This window comes from Atractosteus spatula, chromosome 7, assembly GCF_055471065.1.
Source record: "Atractosteus spatula isolate fAtrSpa1 chromosome 7, fAtrSpa1.hap1, whole genome shotgun sequence".
Classification (NCBI taxonomy): domain Eukaryota; kingdom Metazoa; phylum Chordata; class Actinopteri; order Semionotiformes; family Lepisosteidae; genus Atractosteus; species Atractosteus spatula.
In genome coordinates, this window is record NC_142712.1 from 14,308,208 (window position 1) to 14,331,940 (window position 23,733).

The 23,733-nt window shown below is 34.9% G+C and overlaps 1 protein-coding gene across 1 annotated transcript in view; it reads left to right on the forward strand.

The window, feature by feature from the left end:
* Positions 1 to 346: 346 nt before the first annotated feature.
* Positions 347 to 23,733, forward strand: part of slco2b1 (solute carrier organic anion transporter family, member 2B1) — a 28,812-nt gene continuing 5,425 nt past the window's right edge. Inside the window, exons 1-12 of the mRNA XM_088921940.1 lie at positions 347 to 415; positions 4,586 to 4,686; positions 10,134 to 10,271; positions 10,689 to 10,851; positions 11,945 to 12,172; positions 12,979 to 13,077; positions 14,160 to 14,290; positions 17,777 to 17,876; positions 18,763 to 18,927; positions 19,804 to 19,993; positions 21,500 to 21,656; positions 23,395 to 23,564. Coding sequence (XP_088778066.1) covers positions 4,600 to 4,686; positions 10,134 to 10,271; positions 10,689 to 10,851; positions 11,945 to 12,172; positions 12,979 to 13,077; positions 14,160 to 14,290; positions 17,777 to 17,876; positions 18,763 to 18,927; positions 19,804 to 19,993; positions 21,500 to 21,656; positions 23,395 to 23,564 — 1,628 coding nt within the window. The 5' untranslated portion in view covers positions 347 to 415; positions 4,586 to 4,599. The remainder of the gene's footprint in view (positions 416 to 4,585; positions 4,687 to 10,133; positions 10,272 to 10,688; positions 10,852 to 11,944; positions 12,173 to 12,978; positions 13,078 to 14,159; positions 14,291 to 17,776; positions 17,877 to 18,762; positions 18,928 to 19,803; positions 19,994 to 21,499; positions 21,657 to 23,394; positions 23,565 to 23,733) is intronic.

Here is a 23,733-nt window from a genome sequence, read left to right on the forward strand (position 1 = left end):
GATGTCTCTTCACAGCTGTAAATAGTTTGTTTAAAAAATGATGATTGAAACTAAGATTTTCAAAGCAAAATACAATCCAAACTTAATTTTGAATTTAGATAGAATGCTAATGCTCCCACAAAATTTATTGCAAATATATTGCAATGATTTGTAAGACGTAAGAGTAAAAATGCAAACATACAAACCATATCACCATATGGCTGGCATAGAAAGCATGATCGTAAAATGGTTGTATGACTGAAAGACATTGTGTTTTAGAAGAATGCAGTAGAAGGTAGCTCAAATTCCCTGTAAATGCTTTGTCCCGCCCATTTCCTCTTTTGAGAAATAAACCTCCTGCTTCTCTTCAGAGTTCATTTTGGAATTCCTTCTTGTAAGAGTCTGAAGAGTCCAAAAAGGGTTTTCGTCAACTACTGTAAGTTTCTTGCTATTACTATTCTTGGTAAATTCATTATGGTAATAGTGAAATCACATATCTGTTCTTTATAGGAGCGTAGCAGTAGAAACTGAAACATCTGTTCTTTATACCAATAAATTGTAAAGAAAATGTAATTATTTATGTCTGAACAGTACACAGCTGTGTTAACCAATCATTTGTTTTGCAAGATGATGTTTGCATTTGTTTTCATGAAAAAGGAAAATCTCTTTTCTCCTAAAGCATAGCTTATAAACTAGCAACCACACAAATACAGATATAATATATACTGTAATTCAGCAAATTAGTTAAGCTTAAGTTAATCTTTAAGCTTTAGTTTCACTTCAATATATTTTTTACCTGTTATAGCACTTTCTGTGGCACACATTTTGCTTCTAGTTTATTGATTTCTTCCTCCTGTTTGTCTTAAAGAAAAAAGATTTCACTATAACTATGGTTCCAGGCTCACTTATGTGGGAAAGATTTAGTTTTCTTTATGTGTTCTACATTTTTAAAAAATGAGATATGTTTTTTCACAGCCTGTTTAGTAATACATTTGTTCTTAAACATTTAAAAATGAGTTTAGGTAATTAGTTTCTCAAATAACATTGCAAAAAGTACAGTACCTGCACTAAAAAAGAACTCTGGCTGTTGACTTTCTATTCTATATAACCCACATACAGTACCGTTCAGTGCTGGTTTTCTATTATTATTTCTGTCGATATTGTTTCTGTTGTTTCTAAATATCAGCTTTGCTTTTCTCAGTGATAGTCAAAAGTGGAGGTCTTCTATTATTACAAGTGAGATGTTGCATTTACTCATGAAGCATGAACTGCAAAGTCTCTGACACCGTGTTCTGACCCAGAATCGCCTGTCACTGTGTATTGAGACAGTTCTGAAGGGTTCACCTCCTTCTCGAGGATAAAACCAGATTTACACCTTGTTAATTCTTGCTCTTTCATGAACACATTACTTTGTGCCATAGGTTCATATCTCCACTACTGCTAGAATACATTTTTCTAGAAGTCTAAAATCATCATCTGAAGCCTTTTGAAAACTGTTACAGTATTGGTGCAAATAAGCTGATGTTCAGTTCAATTAGGTCAGCAGACGTGGGAAGAAAACCTGCTATTGGTTGTATGGTATTACAGTATATGTGTTGAGGTATGACCCCATATCACCAGATTGATTTCTTTTTCCTGATAATCTTCATAGCAAATGCTCTAGAAACTGCAAGAGAAATGGCTGATAAATCTGATGAAGTGAAGCCACTTAATCCTCTCCCACACCTTTCCCATCAATTCCACCATGTTGGCTATCAGTTTAATTTTTGCCACTAATTAAAAAGGTTAATCCATTTAACTGACTTGGATTTTCACAATTCTTAGCTCTCTTTCCTTTCAAAGGCTCTCTCTACAAGTGAACATAAATTGAAGGTGCTAAAGTTGCACATTGTTGAAGTGTTAGTTTCTCAGTTAACTGACTCATCTTTCTTTGCTGTAGAGTCTTATACACTCTATAAGAGTTTGCCAGAGATTGAATTTAGGAAATGAATTGACATAAACCTCTCTTTTGTCATTTCTATAAATAACCAACTTCCAGATAAGATGCCCTTGTTTTCTACTTCTGCTTTATAAAATGTAAAGTCTGGCCACACGTGAGTTCACAAATTGTAAAATTATTGTAAATTGCAGATATCCTTAAGGATTAGATTTTAGTTACTCACATTCAATTAATATACAGTAATGGTTGTTTTTTATCTCATTAATGCCACTTCCTTATCTCTGCATCAAGTTAAAATGAATCAAGTAAGCATTTAAAAAAAACTTTTGAACTCAGTTTTGAAGTGTGAATTTTGTCACACTTTTTAATTGGCTCAAAGTACTTGAATTACTCCATTTGGAAAACCATGAGAACAAAAAGAAAAGTTACAAATGAGAGGATGCCATTGGTCATCTACTATAAATTTGCTTTCAGTTCCTAAAAGGTCAAATGGGATTTATTATTATCGTATCAACCCTATACAAATTTCTTAATTTGAGAACAGTTTGAAAGTTGATTGAAATGTAACCTATTGGACCTATGCAGAGGGAAAAAATGCTTATTGTGGGAATGTCTGATAAAATGTCTTTCTCACCTGTTTCTGTTCATCATAAATTTATCAATGAGTACATCAAGTAGCTGGGTCAGAAATAAGGTCACACTTAGGAGAGTCAGCATAATGCACTGTATGCTAGGGTTATTGGAAATAGTACCCTGAAAGAAGGGAGGTTTTGACTCTCAGGACTGACTGAAAAAAATAGTTAGTTAAAAGTACAGTGTAAACAATCAGATAAAGTCATTGATTAACACTGGAGACTTACTGTAGAAATGAAAACTGCCAGGCACAGTGTTCCTCAAGGACCAGAGTTGGGAACCACTGATATTGTTACTTCTGTCAGAATAGGATATTCCTTTAGGTGGGAATGTGTATTATTTATCTTTGAATCTAGAGCACTCTTCACTATTTTGTACTGTGGAGATGGAAATTGAACACAATTGTCTAAATAAGGTCTTAATTGTGCTTTGTTCAATTTTAATATAGCATCCCTTGAATTAAAGTTTTAAGTATATAGACTATACAGTACCTATTATTTTAAATGCTAGTAGACTGTTTGACATTGATTGCTTCCCTTCATTGTCATTCCCTTTAAATGTTCCAAGGACTTGCTGTAGTTCTTAGTTAGGCAAGATCTGCCTGGTCTAAATCCATGTTTATGATCTCCTTGAATCATATTGCCATACAGCTGAACCTCTAGTTTAGGTGTCATGATCATGTCCATACCATTACATGTGATAGAACTACTGTATTGTTATACTTTAAGGCCTATGATTACTTGATTCGGTTTTGTCTCTCTTTTTCTAAATGGGTGCAACCTGTCCTGAGCAACTATTGAAAAAGTTTTGCCATTGGTTTATGAATAACAATCTGATTCTGCAGCAACTCATTATGATGCTCAACACTGAGAAATCCACTGTCAAGGCCACGGAAGGATAAATGTCATTGTAAATTGCTAATTCTGCCTGTTGTTAGGTCATATAAGCTTTATTTTTTATAACTTAAAATCTTGTATACCCTATATGAATACCATGAGAACGTTTTACAAGAACAAAAACATTGTTTTCTATGTATTTTAAATAGATCATAGATTTTATTTGTTATTTGTAACAGTAAAATGATGATTGAACAGAATGTACTGTAAGGTAAATCAAAGCCTCAAGAAACAAGAATAGACATATAGTGTATTAAAAATTAAAACAGTTGTTCCCTTACCATATATCTAAATCAGATAAAATATCCAGAGAGTTACTAAAAGTTCAAAGAGTATAATTTTCCATTCCAATTCCAATTCTGTATTTAAAACCAGAATTAAATTGAATTGATATTAAACCCCATTACTTTTAGAACACATACTGTAATCTGTTTTCTTTAGAAGTAAACTGCTTCATCTTACAGCTGAATGTGATTTAATTAGAAAGCGTTTAAATAATAATGCATTTAATGTTTTAGACACATTCTCCTTTTATGGTGCATGTGCATGTAAAGCATCTAAAATTGTAAAATGCATGCATAGGTGTAAAAGGATAGCGTGCAATCTTTCATAGGTGTTGTGTAAGAAGCCTTGAAGGCACTGAGTAAGAATGAAACTATAATGTCACTGGAATCAAATAACAAGTGAAATTTGTTTTTGATTTGAAACATAATGTGCTAACTAACTAAATATAAAGGTAAACATAATAATGCCTAATTTTAGCTGGCTGGAGAGACTTTAGTAATAAGCCAGTTTGAACATAATCTGGCTCTTCTACCTTAAATGCAAATAATGAATTGTTATTTTTAAATTGATTTTCTTTTTATTTTGGCATAAAATGCCTAATTAAGGCATAATAGAATAACAAATTTACCACTTTGCCACTTTCCTAAGGGATGCTCGTTAGGACTAAGCTATGCAAAGACATAGGTTCAGCTGAACAATTTGGATTATGTGTTCCACTCTGGAGTTAATCATCTTAGGCCATTTTACCTTCTTTGAAGGCTGTGAGAGGGTGCAAAGTACAAAGATAAGCAATATACACACAGGGCAAACAGACGTCCAATCTCATTCTTTCCTTTTATTGTTTTGATTAAAGAAAAGGTTGACAACATGACGGCTGAAAACCCCCAGAGTAGCAGCCCTGCTGACCAAAGAAGACCCACAACACGATGGAGAAATCCATTTTACAGTATAAAGGTAGAGTATAAAAATGTAGCTTTTGGGAGCACAGGAAGTGTGAGTGATTTCATTTAATGCTAAAAAGGTAAGAACATTGGAATCTCACTCTATAATATAGACTATTATAGAGCACCCCAGTATATAGGGTACTCCATGATATAATATTATAGGTATATAGTACCCTAATTCTGAATAGGTGGAGCAAAACTGTTCTAAATATGAGCCAACCAGTTTGACCACATACAATATAACATTACTGACACTCTTTCTATTCTTGCTGCAATAGACATGGGAAACAATTAGTTCATTGTTAACAAACTTTGGTAGCACACTTACAGTACACACCCCAATTTTGTATCCTTCCTCTTCACTTGCATGACTTTTTTTGTGGAGTCGGGCTGTTGTAAGATCTGTGAATACAGCTTATTTTGATTTTGAGAAACCCACCCCCTAAGGGGTAAATATGCTGGGAAAATAACTTGCAGATTTAGTTCTTCTTGAGCTGAATGCAGGGCTGCAATTAATTTGAAATCGTTGAGGAGAGTTTTCAGCATGACTGTGTTTAACTATGTGTAATTTTTTTGTAAGATACTACTACAACTGCTCTCATTCTGCTGTCCATTGTATAACAGTCACTAAGTCACTGTATAAGCATTAGTATAAGTCGCTGTATAAGTCACTAACTTGTTTCATAATGGGAAATACTGTATAAGGAAGTCCAGATTAGCAATTTGTGTTTAAGGTTATCTTTTATATGCGCTGAAATCAGGTTGCACGCAGTTAACATTGCTGGCTTGTAGTGCTGGACCCTGGGTTTATTTCCCATATACAATTTGTATCTTCTCCCCATGCTCACATAAGTTTCGTCCAGGTGCTCTGGTTTCCTGTTATAGTCCAAAAAACATATTGATGGGTTGATTGGTTGCTGGGAAAATTAACTCTGAAGTGAGTGTGTCTGTGATCTTTCTGTATGGTGGGATGATATCCTATTCAGGGTGTATCCTGATCAAGCTCATGTTGCTTGCCAGGATAGGCTCAATCTATCCAGTGACCCTTTATTGGATAAATAATCTAGAATTAAATCATTGCTAGATAAATATGTCTATGTTATTAGAGAACAGTGAAAATATTGTGTTTATTCTATTTCAATAATAACTCTATACTAAAAATACATTTAATTCTTACTGTACAAAAAAATCTACTTTTAGAGCTAGTCGTGTCATACTTAAGATAAAAGTATATTTATAGTGCTTGGCTTTTATGTTTAAAACAACAGCTGTCCTAAATTCCATGTTAGTGGTAACAATTTTTTTAAATATTTACGAGATGCCACTTATTAAAATGATTAGAAGCTCTCGTCGCAACTTAAAACTGTGCTTCTTTGTGAGTCAAGAAAAGCATTAAATTACTTAATGGGAAAAACTCTTACATAAAATGTGGTATTATATTTTGCAAAGTGAAGTACATTAGGCTTGCTTTAAAAAACTCCACTTTAACCATATTTTTGCATATATGTTTGAGATTTTTATGTACTGTAGTTTATAAGGTCTGTTTAACAAATAATATACAGTGTATGCATTAGCATTTCCAACAAACAGTGAAATGTTAGAGTCTACAAATAAGACTTAATTTTAAGAAGAAGCACATATCAAATCACTAGCAATAAATAAAGTAAGATACCATAATGTTTCTTGCCACCTATTTTGTTTCTGTCTTGGATTCAAAATTGCAGGTAAATATCCAATTAAATAAATGTACAGTTGTGAGAAAAGTTGCGAACCCTTTATAATTATCTGGATTTCTGCATGAATGGCTTCTAAAATGTGATCTGATCTTCATCTACGTCATAATTATAAATAAAAACAGTCTTATTTAACAAACAACACACAACATACAGTATTTTATGTTGTCATATCTTTATTGAACAAATAGTTTAAACTCTAAAAAAGAGGGTAATTGGAGTCGCACAATTTTGGTTACCCGCTCTACACAATACAATTCTGTTGAAGTGCAATATGGCCTGATCAAAAGAGATTTCAGAGGACCTCAGAAGAAGAGTTCATAAGACTGGAAAGGGTTCCAAAAGGATTTCTAAAGACTTGGGCCTCCATCAGTCCACAGTTGGCAGATAGTTTACAAACAGATTCAGCACCATTGCTATTCTCCCTAGGAGTGGGCATCTGTGATCTAAAACTCAAAAGAAGTTGGGTCATGCAACATGACAATGATCCAAAACACAGGAGTAAATCAAAAACAGAGTGACTCAAACAGAAGAAATTCCATATTTTAGAATGGCCAAGTCAGAGTCCTGACCACAATCCCATTGAAATGTTGTTGTGTGATCTGTAGCAGGCTGTTCAAACAAACCATCCAAAAATATACATGAACTGAAACAGTTTTGTATAGAGCAATGGGCCAAAATACCTCCTAACTGATCAGCAGCTACAGGAAGTGTTTGGTTGAGGTTATTGCCAATAAAGGAGGTTCCACTAGTTACTAAATATAAGGGCTCACATATTGTACTTTCAATGACTTTGATTTTTAAAACCATTTGTTCAATAAAGATATGGCAATGTAAATTTATTTATTATTATGATGTAGCTGAAGATCAGATCACATTTTAGGAGCCATTCATGCAGAAATCCATATGAAACAATCAAGGGTTAACAAACTTTTTCTCACAACTATATATGGGAAATTCAGCTTGTGCTTGGAAATTCTCCAGATGTAGGTGTCCTTTCCCAGAAACCTGATACTATAAGACAAGGAAGGGAAGCCATGTGTTTTGCATCATTGAAAGCATGCATACGTATTTTTTTTTATTATTTCCTGAAAATCATTTTTGTGCAGGATCATCAGTTCTGTGTGGCCTGTTGATTCTTGAAGGACAGTTTTCTGTTTAGACTTTTATTGACCTCGCAATCATAGTCACAGAAACTTATCAGAAGAGATTAATCTAAATACCTATTCTCTTACTGAAGAAAGATATACTGTACAGTTCTAGTACGTAACTCAAGACACCTCCTCTTTTCATATTCTTGTCAATGCATTACTTAACCAAAACTTAACAGTATATCAGTGGAATAAAAAATCTTCATTGGTCTGAAGCTGCAGTACCATTCTCTGATTTTCAAGGCTTTATATGCTGCAGGTTTTATACTGTGTTTCCTGCCCAGAAATAAACATTAGAATTGTTTATGCCAGAAAATCTTTTGATCTTAATAACACATTGTTGAAGGGGGAAATGATAAAAAATGGAAAGCCTCTGCTCCTGCAGTGTAAATTTACACATTAAGGTACCACTGACATGAAATTGTAATTTTAGTGACAGTGCCTTCAGGTGATAAATATGACAATAAGGCAATACGAATATAGAAATTTGTCCCATCTAGCTATTTTGTTTGCTGGTCAGTGATTGATTCAAGGATCAAAACTAAAAATGCTCAATGTGGAGGGGTAGCTGATTCTAGAGCCTCAGAAACTTCTGTAGCCTCCAGATGATGTTCCACAGTTGATCTTGAAGAGGTCCGTTGTGCAGACTTTGTCAATACCTTTTTAAAGGATTATAAATACTTCAATTTTTCATTAGAGAAAAAGATAATTAACAAAACATATCTATTACATTGAAAATAATCTTGAACAATCTAACATACTTCCCTGACTATTCTAAGGGCCAAAGAAGTACATTGAAAGCAAGACAAATTGTCTTAGAAAGCAGAACATCCCAAAAATCTATTTAGCAATGCAAATGATCATATTTTAATCAGGATTCAAAGAAGAAGTAGTACTTTTAGTCTCATATTAGTGTGTTACTTCTCCATGATCCTCTTGAAAAGGGAACAAACACTAAAAGAGCTCAAGGTTTAGACTTGGCACTTTATGTGTAACAGGAAACACTTCTTCATTGTTACATTATTTAGTTGCTAAGAGGTCAAACATTTCAGCATATGACAATTAAATAATGTATCAAAGCAACTTCATCTGAGGATCTTGTATTTCTAATGATTGTTTTGCAAATAAATCAAAGTATACTGTAATTTTAAGGAAAATAACTATTAAAACTGGAATATTAAAACAACATGACAGATTGTGGTTTAAGAGAATTGGGATGTTTGACTCATAGGAAATATTATGTAAATGAAAAAAGCTTAGTCAGTATTACTTTTCCCCGAGTTGCTGAAACACAGACGAGAACTCATGACGTCGTAAACTTCCTTTTTTAAATTTTCGATTGTTTTCATGTGTTTCTTAGAGGAATTTTTTTTTCAGCAGACACTTAAAAACTGTTTTCTAATACGGCTTCTGCCACCCTTTACTGTTCTGCACACATTGTATTAATGTACACATGTCTGTATTTTCCTCAAGATTTAATGTAGTGCAAAAAGAGCCCACATCTGGTGCACAAATAAAAATAAAATAAATTCGCCACAAAATGGTGCTCTTAATGCACTAAAGGAGTGCATCAAATGACCTGAAGTAAAATGATTCAAACAGTGGCTGCAATAATTTATGGTTTAACTGGTAACAGATAGGCAAAAATATTTTTTTCTTACAGAAACATGTAATGGTGAAATGTGTTGATTTTTCTCAAGGACTGTGTTGCCTACATTTCTTTCGCATTTAATAAAAAAATGTAGCAGAGTGTTTGAATGCAATGTAAGAGAAATGAGGTCATCAAAAGCTGCTTTTAACATAGTGAGTTTCAGCAGATGCATTTCAAATGGCACTTGCAATGTGTGTGCCTTGTGTGATATACTACTGTACAATCTCAATATATTGGGGGTGTAATGATCCCCCTGCTCAGTGAGAGCTGCACCCACTTGCTGCATGAAAGGCAGATGAGACCTAGGGCACTGCAGGCAGCACGCTGGCAAGAGAACAGAGGAGTGCTGCGCACAAGCAGACGGGTCCTACAGCAGGCTAGGGACTCTGGGAAGCAGTGCTGTTCAAATTCATGGTTGAGCAAGTGGGGGTCAGGCCAGTGAAATCATAAAACACAGTCCAAAGAACAATGGGGAAATCTGTAAGACAAGATTTAAGCATGACACGCTCTAGGCCAAAATAAGCTAGTTAGAGATACTGAGCCGAGGCATGATCCTGGAACAAGGTAGGAACAAAGCCGAGGTCAGAATTCCAACAAAGCATGAAAGAGAAAGAAAGCTAGGAAAGCTCAAAGATAAAACCCTGTAATATACTGTATCTCTGAGAAGAGTCAGAGAAGCCCTTAAATATCACACCTGAGAAGGAGAGGTAATAATCTCCAGGTGATCCAGGTTCCCAGGTCTGTCAAATTGCTGTCCATGGCAACCAGTGCTGAGTACTGGATAGATCAGTGGCTGGCTGCCACACCAATGCTAGCTCACCCCACAGAGCAGCAGGAGCAAGCATGGCAATTGGTGAGGGTGTATAAGTGGTAATGTTAAAAAGTGGGGAAGATCTCTCAACCTGTTCCATTTGTATTACAGGTTTTTGTCTTCTGCCATGGACTTCTTCAGCTAGCCCAGCTTTTGGTCTCAGGTTATCTGAAGAGTTCCATCTCCACTATTGAAAAAAGATATGGTCTTTCCAGCCAGACATCAGGCCTTTTGGCTTCCTTTAATGAAGTAAGTATAGATGTACAGTATATTTACTTTATCTTAGGTGCACTGTACCAAATAATTTAAAAAATACTGTAAAGCTTAAATAAAAGTTTCATTGATTAATTGACTGTAATAGCAGTGCACTGCAGAATTATTTATTTACTTGTGATACAATTCCACCTACGGCAGCTGAATAGAACTAATCCTCCTGATACAACTATTGTTTATAAGACAATCTGTCGTAACACGACTGAGGAACAAGTCTTTAGTTGTTATTAGCTTAAAAATGCTTTGTTTGAGGGACAGTTGCCTGACCTTATGGAAGAGGAAGTCTGACCCTCACTGCTTCCCGATCAAGTAATAGGATATTGCAGTGGCAGTAGATCCAAGTCTACATTTTCCACCAAATGCCTTAATATTCGATGTGTTTGTCCATTTCAGGTGGGGAATACAATGCTGATTGTATTCGTTAGCTTCTTTGGAAGCAGAGTTCACAGACCACGGTTCATTGGAGGTGGTGCCTGTATTGCCAGCTTGGCTGGGATTCTGATGGCCTTACCGCATCTAATCACTGAACGTTACGAGTATGACCAATCCATTAATAGTGAGTTAAAGCACTGCTTGTGCTGTGTTAGTCATTTGTTTTCTCACAGGTTACTGCACTAGAATGAACTTTGAAACTCTCAGCTGAATATGTTTATTTACCCTATAAAGAGGTGTTTCTTTTTTTTCTAATACACTGACATATTAACTACAGTGGGTGTTTCTTTTTAAATATGTTGACATTAACTACTGTACAGTCCTTTTTTCTTAAATGCACAGAACACGTACTGAGGAAACAGAAAAGACAAACAATGAAGGCTTGTTTGAAGATATAAAGCATGAAAGATTAGAAAACAATAAACTTCCTGAGTTCTAGGTATTTTCACCTCACTCAGAACTAAGGCACTTATTGTACTATGTTGGACTTCAGGAAGTGCAATGTTTTTAGTGTTATCAGATTGCTCTGTCTTGGCTTTAGGATAATGATATTAAAGTGTTCTTTAGAATTCTATTTCATGATTATTACTTATATATAGAAATTATTTGAATTTAGTAGTGCCAATATGTGATTGGTACATGTTCTTATTTCATGTCATATCATAATTATCACATTTAAATGTTCATGAATAATACTTATTAAGAATACAGAACAGAGGCATAACTGTTAAACAGAAATAATTTTAAATCTATTTCTCTATTTCTTACTTTATTATATGTAAAAATCAGTTTCTCTTTGAATCATTTATTGTAGTATTCTGAAGTTATTTGTTCTTTTCAATCTTCTATATCATAAGGCTAACATTCAACATGAGAAGCTCCTTGATGAAAATATAATCCTTCAATTTACTGTGGAGAAATAAGATAAGGACTCCAACAAAATGGATTATAAATGAGTCTGTTCTGTTTAAGATTACTCAAGCTGGTAGTGCTATTTCCACCCACAGTGCATAAATGTCAGGTAAAATGGATTACTTTTGTGGGTGAACATGCAGCAAGGTTTGAAAATTAAATAAACATTGAAAACATCTGCTTTTACATTTCATTACTGAGTGAAATCCAAGAAATGTGATACAGTTGTTCAATAACTAATCTTCATTTTAATATGGCTGCAGAACCTTCCTACAAACAATAAATTTAAACTTTTTTTTATGCAGACCAAGATAACAACAGCACAGATATCTGTCAACTGGATGCAGGATCCTCACATATGGAACAACCTCATCACAACTGCTCTGCAAGGAAGGAGATTGGCCATGAGAAGGTCCTCCCCATTATGTTTCTTGGCCAGCTGCTATTGGGAATTGGTGGCGTACCAATACAACCGTTTGGTATCTCTTATATAGATGACTACGCAAGCAAAAGGAATTCCCCATTGTACATTGGTGCGTGCAAACATTTTTGTGTAAAATATATTATGAAATTCAGAATACAAAATGAAACATAAAACTGATTAGATGTAATGTGTATACAGCACATACATTTTTTGTGGTTTTCCATTCAAACCTTATATATTTTTCAACATATATACATATATACTGTATATGCAAATATATGACAAGAAACCATGGATTTCACTTGAAATACCCACATATTTAATCAAGGGGTGCAAAAATGCCTAGATATCCCAAAAACCTGCTTTATATACCACAGTCACATGTTAAATATTTTAGGATTTAATGAAATTCCCAGTTTTACACTGATACAGTTATACTGTGTATAAAATTTATGTGTGTGTGCAAAGACTAAGAAACTAAAGTCTTCTGTTAATCGTGAAGTCTAATCTTCTTTTATAATGCTTGCAAAACACACAGTAGTCACACTTGTTTTATTTTATTGTTTTCATTAATAGTTAATCTACATTACATGGAATTGTAAACAAAAGTGTTGGAGGTCTAATCTCACCCACTCCCTCTTAGCTTCATTAGCATCATTTCTTGCATCCCCCTCTTTGCCTTCTCTTCACCCCTGCAGAATCTCATTAAAGGGAAAGGGGGATGTTTATAACAATCCTATTTCTATGGATAGGTAATCATTCTCCTCAGACAGACAAGTTACATTAATAACTTTTTGAATCATGTCTCTTCTAAATCTAAATTTGAGTTTGACCTACTATTAATAGTAGTTTAAATTAAATTTCAGGAAAAATACAGCTTGATTCAAAGTTTGTTGTTTTATTCTTCCTTCACAGGTATACTCTTTGCCATCACAGTTATTGGGCCAGCTGTAGCCTTTTTGTTAGGATCCTTCATGCTCCGTATCTATGTGGATATTGACAAGATTCCCTTTGGTAAGCGAATGCAGAAAACTTCAAGCAAATGCAAAGATTAAAATTATCTTTCTGATTCTAGATGCAGGGATTATTTACACTGAGATCGTTATCCAGTAAAAAACGCTCTTGCCGTAGAAGGGAGGCATTCATTAATGGAATTTTATAATGAACGTTTGTGGCCCAAAACAAACATTTATACTGTATATACATATATATATATACTATATGGCACTGTCCAAAATGTATGATCATTGGTATTGATCGTTAACCCTACCATAAGGAGGTCTGTATGCGATACAATATGTTCAGTGTCTGCAGAAGTTATTCATTAACAGGAAAGAATACAGACCTAAAAATTTTCTCTGGATTCTTAGTGCAGAAGACAAACCAAAGACAAGTTCACTCAAAAACCACACTAAACATATAGTACCATACAGACCATTATAGCAAGCTTAGTGAACAACGCAGTTCTAATACTGGGGTATACCGGGCTATTTATAAAGAATCATAGGCAACTGAAATAATAATATGTATAATGTTCAATTTTGTTTCAAAATACTATAATCATGAATCTATAATGCTATACATAGCAGAACCCATAAATAACCATTATATATGAACAATATAAAAAATTCTTACTTCTGCATTTTCATTGTATACAAGTCAAGAGCTCTGTCTCACTGAAGCACTGGGCATACTATCATGAACACTCTGCACTACCTTGAAAGCACCCTTTCTAAGGGTGATGACTTTCTTACTTGTAAAGGGACCTTACTCTGGTAGAAGTTTAATTCCAAAAAGTATTCCAGGAAAGGGATTCATCAAGTTCATTTCGGCAATCTGAAAAAGTATTTCTGACCACATTGTTTCTAAACTTATGAATTAAACACCAATGGGCACACCTTGAGTAATTGGTAGTAATTTAAATGTAAATGGTATGTTTGGGCTGCATATTTAAGTGGCCTGTGATTTTAGTAATAAGTCATTCACAGAACATAAACAAATGGAAACATAAGCGCAGGTAAAAAAAAAAACTTCTGTAAGAAATGTTCACAGTGGGGACACGGAAAGATTCTTTTGATACTTCTTTTTTTTTCCAGATAAAATAGTTTTAAAAAATGATGATCCCAGATGGGTGGGTGCATGGTGGCTGGGCTTCTTACTGGCTGCGTGTCTGCTTGCCCTGGCATGCATCCCATATTTCTTTTTCCCACGTGAGATGCCCAAAGAGGTGAGAGCATCATGCGTTTGAATGCTGACAACCATAGAACAGAACATTTAGCATGACAAGCTTGTGCTTTGATGAAGCTACCATGCAAACAATTATAGTTTTTGTTATTAATGAAACTGTTTTATCCATTCTCCATTTTCTAACAGCTTCTTCCAATTCATGGTTGCAGGGGATGGCAGTTTATGCCCTGCAATGGATGTGAGTCCATTGCTGGGCACACACAGACACAAACAGTCACACACACACACTCACACCAGGGCTAATTTTCCCTGAAGCCAATTAGCTTACCTGTAAATCGATAGACTGTGGGAAGAAACGCCTTAAATTTATTATGGTTTCATGCTACAGATGTATTAGTATTATAGTTACTGTTATGTAGCACTGTAAAGAAAATGGACATTCATAAACTTGATCTCAGTTGCATTAGCTCTTCAGCTTCAATATAGCAACTGTCCTTAATTGTACAAATGACGTTATTGTTAATTACAGTACACTATTGGAAACAATTGGAAGGCTAATTATGCTATATAAAGGCAACATAATGCTATCCAAGAACATACTGTAAGGTCATTTACCATCCTAGTGTAGTGTTTTGTTAATATTATCTATAATTAATCTCATACGTGTGTGGGCATTTAGCAATATGCATTGTCCCAAAGATGAGTTATTTTTCAAGGAAATTTGGAGTGTACCCAATGTTTGCTCTTCATAAAATCTCGCTTTTAATGGATTTTTATGTTCAAAGTCGCTCTTGACAACACTGCAAGAAGGAAAAGTTGTGTTCTGCTTTGGTTTTTCAGATTCCTTTGTTGATTGAAGTATTCCTGCCCACCAGACTAATTAGTTTATTCTTTTACAATCATTTTTCTTATACATTAACAAATGTATATAGCACTTGTTTTGGAAGAGTTTTGACAAGGTTAATTTAGGCTATCTTCATCCGAGTCAGAAAGTTAATGCTGTATGAATGGAACTATTAGGAAATGGTGTGATATACAGTACAATGCCATCAAGAACACTAAGCTTATTTGACTTTGTTGAAACTTGCCGTTCTGTCTATGGGCATAATTCCATGAAAATTACATCTTAATCTCCCTGCATCAAGGTCTTTGACATCAGAAGTATTTTATTAGTCTGAATGTTGCCAAAGAATTGTGTAATTTTTATATCACTGCCAAAATTTAAAGAAATCTGTTTTTGATACTAACTGTGAGAACTAAACAGAAAATGTAGAAGACATTTGAAACTAATTTCTTAGCATTTTCGTGAATGTTCCAAATCTAAGATAACCCATTAAAAGCTGTTCATTTCCTGAAGGGTTATGATTACCTTAAAGGTATACACCAGGTGAGCAAGGCAAGACCAACAAGAATTGTTGTCTTCGTGTCTTGTTCAGAAGCAAAATACCAAAGTGTTGTTTTGAGTGAACATTCCCATGGTTCCAATTTAAAAAGAATTTGAAAACTTAAAGTCTACTTAAACTTTCAAAGTGTTCAGTTTGTTTCAGTTGCTACCAGAAAGAGACAAGCTTAAGTTGCTAGGAAGTGGAAACATTTTTAGATCCTATTCCGTAGACAATAATAAAGGAATAAAAATACGCTTAGATAAGGATTTCAAGTGCAGAAGTGAAAAAAATATTGTAATACTAAAGAGGACGTGCCTGAGCCAAGATTATACTGTACTGTGATGCTCTTGACAAATGGGCAAGTTACAATCAAACCAATGATTTTAACAATGGTTATTAATGTTACTTAAATCACCCCCCCAAAAAACAATTTGTAACAGAGATTTTAGCCACCCAATGAAAAGCATTGTCATTATCTCAGTAAAGTGAATGGGAGTGATCCTCGGTTTTGTTACTGTGTATCTTCCAGGCCTGGGAAAATAATTGATTTACGAAATTGAATTCATATAATTTATTCAAAATGTTCTAAGTTGTTTTATTTAACAACACCAGAAATATCTCAGTAGTTACAGATCAACTTTGTTTTATCTACACCTTCGTTGACTTCAGTCCAATGGGCAGAAGGAATGGTGCCAGAGAGTGCGAACTAGGTCTTGCCCCTCTGAGACTGCTGCAGTGTCAGTGGGCTTGTCTTCCTGCTGAGTCATCATTATACATTTTAATTTTACATATATATGTTTGATATATTTTTTAATATTTACAAATTGAATCATTTGAATTTTTTTAAAAATCACATCAACAGTTATACTGTTATATAAATGGCTGACCCTGTGCTCTGATCCCAAGCTTCTCTTCCTGTCTGTGTCTCATGGAGAGCAAAAAGACAAAAAAAGACAAATTCCTAATATAAGAGATTGTACAGTTTATGGCCAATAGAGTGATCTTATCTTATACATGATATGTGATATGTGATATGATCTTATCTTATAGGTGGGATGGCTATCTTAGAGGTGGGATGGCTTCCTATAGCACAGATACTGTATCTAATGTTGTTTTTAGTAAAACTGAAATGTAGTCCCTGAAAAAGTCAACAGCTAAATACAGTAGGTTTTAGTTATTATGTTTTTGCACAAAATGGCCAGTTTGAAAGCAGCCCTAGTTTCTTTTGGTGGTCAAGCACTTAATGTCCAGAGCCACATGCTCTCTTCAGCCAGAGAAACAAATTCCCTTCTTCCGAATTAGAATATTTTTAAAGCATGACTTGAAGATTTTGGTCATTGAGGTCAATAGGAATTTAAGCAGAAAGGTAGAGTGCATCCTGCGAGCTTCTCTTTTTTATTGTTCTCATTTAAGAAACTCTTTGCTGGGAATTACAGTTTCCTTCCCACTTTTGCTGGTTCTATAACAAATGGGAATTTAACAATTGAATTAACACAATTCTCCATGGAGAAATGGGATGGAAAAAATGGGCTTTCATTGTTTGTAACAATGGCATTTTCACTGAAGATATAAAAAATACACTTATGAGTAATACAAACGTGTTTTGAGATATGTGATATAGCCTTATTGTTAAAAGATAGCATTATACTGTAAATAAATGAACATTCACCCCATGTAACAGGTGAGGAATAAAACATCACTCATCATGGAGCTTGTTTCTACACATTTGATTTTATGATTCTGTTGACAGAAGAATTTATTGATAATGGTGAATTAAATTAGCATTTTTAGTCATGCAAGACATTCACCTTTAAAGCACACATCACACTGAAAATTTGGCAAGAATGTTTTGTTTCAAACATAATACAATTTAGAATCATGGTAGTAATTGTCTTGTTATGCTAATATACATACTGTGACACACATTTAGATACTGTACATACTACAAGACTAGCAATTGCCAAGTAGGGCAAATACATTAATATTAATACATTACAGTAGTTGTGTAATGCAGCTCAATTTCCACTGACTCAGAAACACAGTGTTTCCCCATTGTTTAAGATAACATTTTACTGCATCACAAGAATTGATTATTTGATCAAAATGTTTGTAAAGATTCACAATGTACATCTCTTTTAAAGCAATCTACAGAGAGCACCATGGAAACAAGAAATTCAGTTCAGGAAAAGAACTCCAGATCTGACCCACTCAAAGAACTTTCACTTCCAGAATTCCTGAAAAGTAAGTTGTTTCACAAAGTGAAAAATTATGTACAGTAAATAGTAAGCAACCATAGGAATTGTATACCCTGGTGTGTTTGAAATGGCAAATGACATGCGGAGACAGTTGTGCTGTACATAAAGAATAAGTGATTGTAAACAATTATGGAAATATACAGTAAGATGGACAGTATTATAAAAGTACAGTAAGTATGCTGGTAACAATGTTAGTGAAGAAAAGCAATGACGATTTCACTTCTGGAAGAGAATAAATCATTTAAAAATATTTAAGCATTACAAATCTTATGTAAAATATTGGATTTTTGTAGTGTTTTGCAGATAATTTCTTCTGTTTAGGTCAACACATTCTCCATGTTCCCTGGGACCATCTTATTAATTAACCATGCATATCTGCACTCCAGACTCTACAAATCTGATTAACAGGAGGCAAATACGTTACATGATGTTTCCCATATTTGGCTCATTAAATATGTTTTTACGTCTAGCATTTGTGGAACATATAGAACATATACTTTAGAACTAGATGACAGAAGGTTCAACCCCTGTGTTTTTTTGTCAGGCAACAAAGATCAATTTTAGATTCATGACTAATTGTCATAACTGCTGTGCTAATGTTTTGGGTGGTGGTTTCTCTAGCTGTTTTATGAGTCTGTATGTCAAGACAGAACTAGTTCAGACTCTGGCATATTATAAAAGATAAAAGAATTCTATTCAGCAGCATAAATGCAAAACAAGATATAACTCAAAGGGATTCATTGTACAAGTCATTATAAGTGGACATTCCTTTTTTAAATTAACTTACAATGTGTTCATGTGTGTTGAACCCACTGATTAATTTTCACAGTCCTTTGAGCTTAATTTTAGATGTAATTCTCTTTCTGCAACAGGTTTCCCAAAAATAATGCTGAGGACTCTTAGAAATCCCATATACCTGCTGGTGGTTTTGGCACAGGTAAATCTGTCTGCCATGGTAGCAGGACTGGCTACATTCATGGCGAAGTTTCTGGAGAAGCAGTTCACCAAAACAGCATCATTTGCAAACATGATGATAGGTAAGCAGAAAGATGTGAATTGTGAATAAGGGAAACTGTACACCTTACCCACCCATTACAAGGTAATACAGACCCAGTGTTTGATAGAGGGTTTCCATTAGGTAGAAAAAAAAGCATGTGGTATACAATAGCTACAGTACCGGATTTGTGATTTGTAATTAGCAGAAGCACCGACAGTCTAACCCTCTGAGAAAATTACTAACAAGAAAATCCAGTCATTTGTTCAGGATTGTGGGTTATAAACTATAAAAGGATGACAATACAAATTTTGTAAGGTTATAATTGCCCTTTTATTCACCAGGACACAGTGTGATGGGACGTGCAAAAAAATGATACTCTAATACAATGATTCTCACAAACAAATTAGCAGCATGGCCTGATCGATAGCAGGAACAATGATCAGTGCTGCCCATTTGCTGCATGTGGAAATTTTCATCTGAAATGTTTAATTTTTACAATATTTTCTTGGATTTTGGGATTCAAGAGCAGGTTGAGCTCTGTGATTGCAGGCACGTGTGCTGTTAGACAGGGACATGCTTGTCATAGATGCAGAAGGCAGCTTACTATGGGGCTGTGCTGCTAGTAGTGGCCTGTTAAAAGACAAATGGCTTGAAGGTGGGCAGATTAGATGAACCTGCCTGCACTCTCTCACTGCTCCCTCCCCATGTGCTGTTGTATGGTTTACAAATCAGGTGGATATAACAAAAAATAATTTGTGATTCAAAAATTAAAAATAGAGCATTACTAGCAGTTAAAGACAATTTCAAAACCCTTGTCCCGTCTGTAAGTGTCCCTGTGAATCCTTTAAGTCATGGCTATAAATACAGCAATATGGAAAGTGAGCAATGAGAATGTTTCTGTGTTTCCCTCCATAAGGTGGCATAAATATACCTTGTGCAGTGTTGGGGATTGTTGCTGGGGGAGCAATCATGAAGAGGCTGCGCATGTCTGTGAAGACCTCAGCTTTGATGAGCACTTTTGCTGTGTTTTCTTGTGTCCTGCTGGCCATCCCCTTGCTCTTCCTTGGATGTCCAACTCAAAAAGTGGATGGTATTTATCCCAAAAGGTAAAGAGTTTTCAGCCTGTTGTAGTTTATTTTCCAGTCTGAATCCAGTGGCTCTAATTAGCACAATCTCACATTTTCTCTTTTAGAATACAGTGCATATAGTTAACGCTTTGCATATGAAAAGAAGTTTTCAAAATAATACATTAATAATACTGTAAATACTTATGCTTTATGTACTGTATTTGTATTAATACAAATTTCCATGTACAAGAATTTCAAAAGCATCTGCATGTCTTTGAAGGATCACTCAAGTGTAACACACATTTGGGTGAGATGCAGCAGCCATTTGACACATTACCCATTGAAATGATAAATTATATTAAATGTAAGATGTAGGTACACTATAGTAACTAAGTGGAAATAAGCCAGGACACTGGCCTTAGTGCTATAGGACTTTTAATATCTGTCTTACAGCACAGTGTCCCCATTCACTGAACTGGGACATTGTATCAGTATTTGAGTCCAGATTGCAGAATGCCATTTACAAGACTATTAACACTGCTTGCAACAGCAGCTTGATAATATCTTAAAAATGTACATTTATGTTATGATTCTAATCCCCAAAAGAATGTTAAAAGCAGAAACAATATGGCAAAAGAAATGTTTTATTAGCTTATCAGTGTAACAAGGGACTTTATACATTATGCATATCCTGTATACTGACATAAACGGAATTTCTGCCTTTTTATTTTGTTTTTAATAACATTACTTCTGACTTCCTGTTAGTGTGATTCTTCTAGCTGCCTCAACATTCTGAAGCTTTATGCTTTATCAAGACACGCCACATTGTTGTGTAATGTTTTCCTGTCTTTAAACACTTTTCACTGAAAAGTTCAAATCCCTGGCTGTAACAACTTAATACTCTCTCTTTGTTAATATTGAAAAATGCACATAATTCTTTTCAAAATTCATTTTGTTAACATGTTTTCCTTGGATTTAATTGCTGTTTCTACACCATAAGACTTTTCTCAAGAAACTAAAATGGAAATGTTTTAAAAACACTTTTTATATTAATTATTTATGAACTGAGCCCTATGAAAATGTGCTCTTAATAAAGCATATTAAGTTATTTGCAGGCAGAACCCAAGCTTACTATGTACTATACAGTATATGACATTGTAGAAATGTACACAGGTGTGGTAAGAACATAGTAAAAAATGCATATCAATTTAATATAAGTCTGAAAGGTTATAATGGCTTATGTGGTTTATATATGGCTTATAATGGGTTTATTGAGGGCTGTAGGCCTGTTATTGTATTCTCCAAAGTAATTTCAAATTACATCAATCAGATAATGGCCCCAGACCAGTATACAGTATCTAATGTCTTTTAACATCTTTTTATAGCCGATTGATACTGTATATATCAAAGTAGATTCCTAGACATATTTCTTAGCAGTCGTATAGTGACATTAATCATGTAAAGTAAGTGGATCTTGGGTAGTACAACTCTTTGTGAGCATAGCCAGACCTTGTAACACACTTTTAATAACTTCTGCTTTTTCAGTAATGAGCAGGGATCCATGTCAACATGCTTCAGTAATTGCTCCTGCCAAGAACATGCCTTTAATCCTGTGTGTGGTTCCAATGGTGTGGAATACCGGTCACCTTGTCATGCTGGCTGCAGGACTATAAATATGGACACAGAAGGACTGAAAGTATTAGTAGGTATCAGCATTGCTGTATTCAATGATAGAACCATTCTCTTTTTTAGAGAAACTGTTTAGTTCCTGTGTGGTGCAAGCTGATTCTTCAGCGGCAGTTTTCATGTTTATAGATACACTATTTAATAATACCACCTTTCTTTTCTTGTTTCCATTAATCTATTACTTGTCATCTGGTTTGTCATCAATCATTTATGAGATTTTAACAGGGTAGGATCTACACAACTCCTAGCCACACCAAGGACTCTCTTTCAGACAATACAGCCAAGTGTAGCATTGCTCATAAAAAGATACATATGGAACAGAATTCCTACCCAACACAGAAAATGAACCATCTTTCCATTTGATCCATTTTTTGACTGCTTTATCCAATACAGGGTTGCAGGGGAGCCAGAGGCAAGCTACAAACACAAGGCAGGATGCACCCTGGATAGGATGCTAGTCCATCGCAGAGCACACTCAGACAAAAACACAAGACACTCATAACAGGGTGAATTTTCTCAGAAGCCAAATCACACCCAGAGTAAACCCCCCTAAAATGGGGACAACCTACATAGGCCATGCAGATAGCACCTCAGGAACTGAAGAGAGGGACTCAATGCTGCAAGACAGCAATACTAACCACTGTGCTATCATGCTGCCCATGAAAAAGAACCTCTTTAACTTTTGTTTCCCTGCAAAATGGTTAACTCCTCATAAACAATCTGCACTGTGTCTTCTTTTATAATGACACAGGAATCATGGGAACTGCCAACCCCGCTGAATTTAGCAAAAATACTGTCTAAACATTGTTATTAGTTAAAGGTCTTCAAAGTAGCAAACACTTTATGGAACATGACGAAAAACATGTATTTGCAGACAATTCTTTCCACTTATTAATATTTCCTGTAATATCTCCTACCTCTGACTGAAAGTATTCAGTTTTCTCCTTTATACCAAAATGTTGATGAACCTATTGATCATAATAAAAGATAAACATCTGCTCTTTTGCACAAGATAAGATCACTTTATTGGCCCTATAAAATTTAAAATTTCTTGTATTAGGAATTTGTCCTTTTCACATACCCCAACTTGCTCTACATGAGACACACAAACAGGAAGAGAAGCTTGGGGTCAGAGTGCAGGTTCAACCATTTATACAGCACCCCTGGAGCCGTTGGGGTTGAGGGCCTTACTCAGGGGCCCAACGGAGTAGGATTCCTCTGCCGGCTGTGGGATATGAACCGGCAGCCTTATAGCCACAGGCGCAGATCCTTAGCCACAGAGCCACTGCACCGCCCTCATTTTCTTTTTATAATGAAAAACCATGATAGCATGAAAGAACACATTAACCTGAAATATGGGAGCATCATTTTGACAGTTTTTAAGCAAGAATCACGTAATCAAGAATTAAGTACAATAACAGAACTTCTCAGAGGATTGCAAATTGCAATATGACCTTCTACAGAGTCACTACAATCATTTACAAATGGTCTGCTTGTATTCATTTTGCTCTGAAAAGGTACACGAAAATACCTTTGTGGGCTTACAAAATTGTACACTTTCTTTTACATAATGAAAGTTATCATCAAGCATTCAGGCTTGTCTGGACACAGTGTTGATTGGAATCAGAAGATATGTTTTTTTTAACTCATAGAAAACACAAAAAAAAGAAGTTATCACTTAATGATAATTTTGTCTGTGACCTTCCTTTCATTTTGCAACATACTGTACTGTAATTTTCTTTTTCTCGTAACAGAATTACTCTGGCTGTACCTGCATCTCCATGCATTCTTCGAATGACTATGCATATCCAGGCTCATGTGGGACAAACTGCTCTAATTTCTTCATTCCTTTCATGATATTATCAGCCTTAACAGGCTTTGTGGCATCATTCTCTCAGACTCCATCTTTCATGATGGTGTTAAGGTATTCTTTAATAGTTTTTAAACTATTGCAGTCATTACTGAAAGTGGTGCTATTTTGAGAATTGAACTTTTTTGTATTCTCTTTCTGTGCTTATAAATATTAAGTTTAAGGTTGCAGAATATGATATGTACTTAAAAGTACATCATAGCACAGGAAGAATATGGAAGAG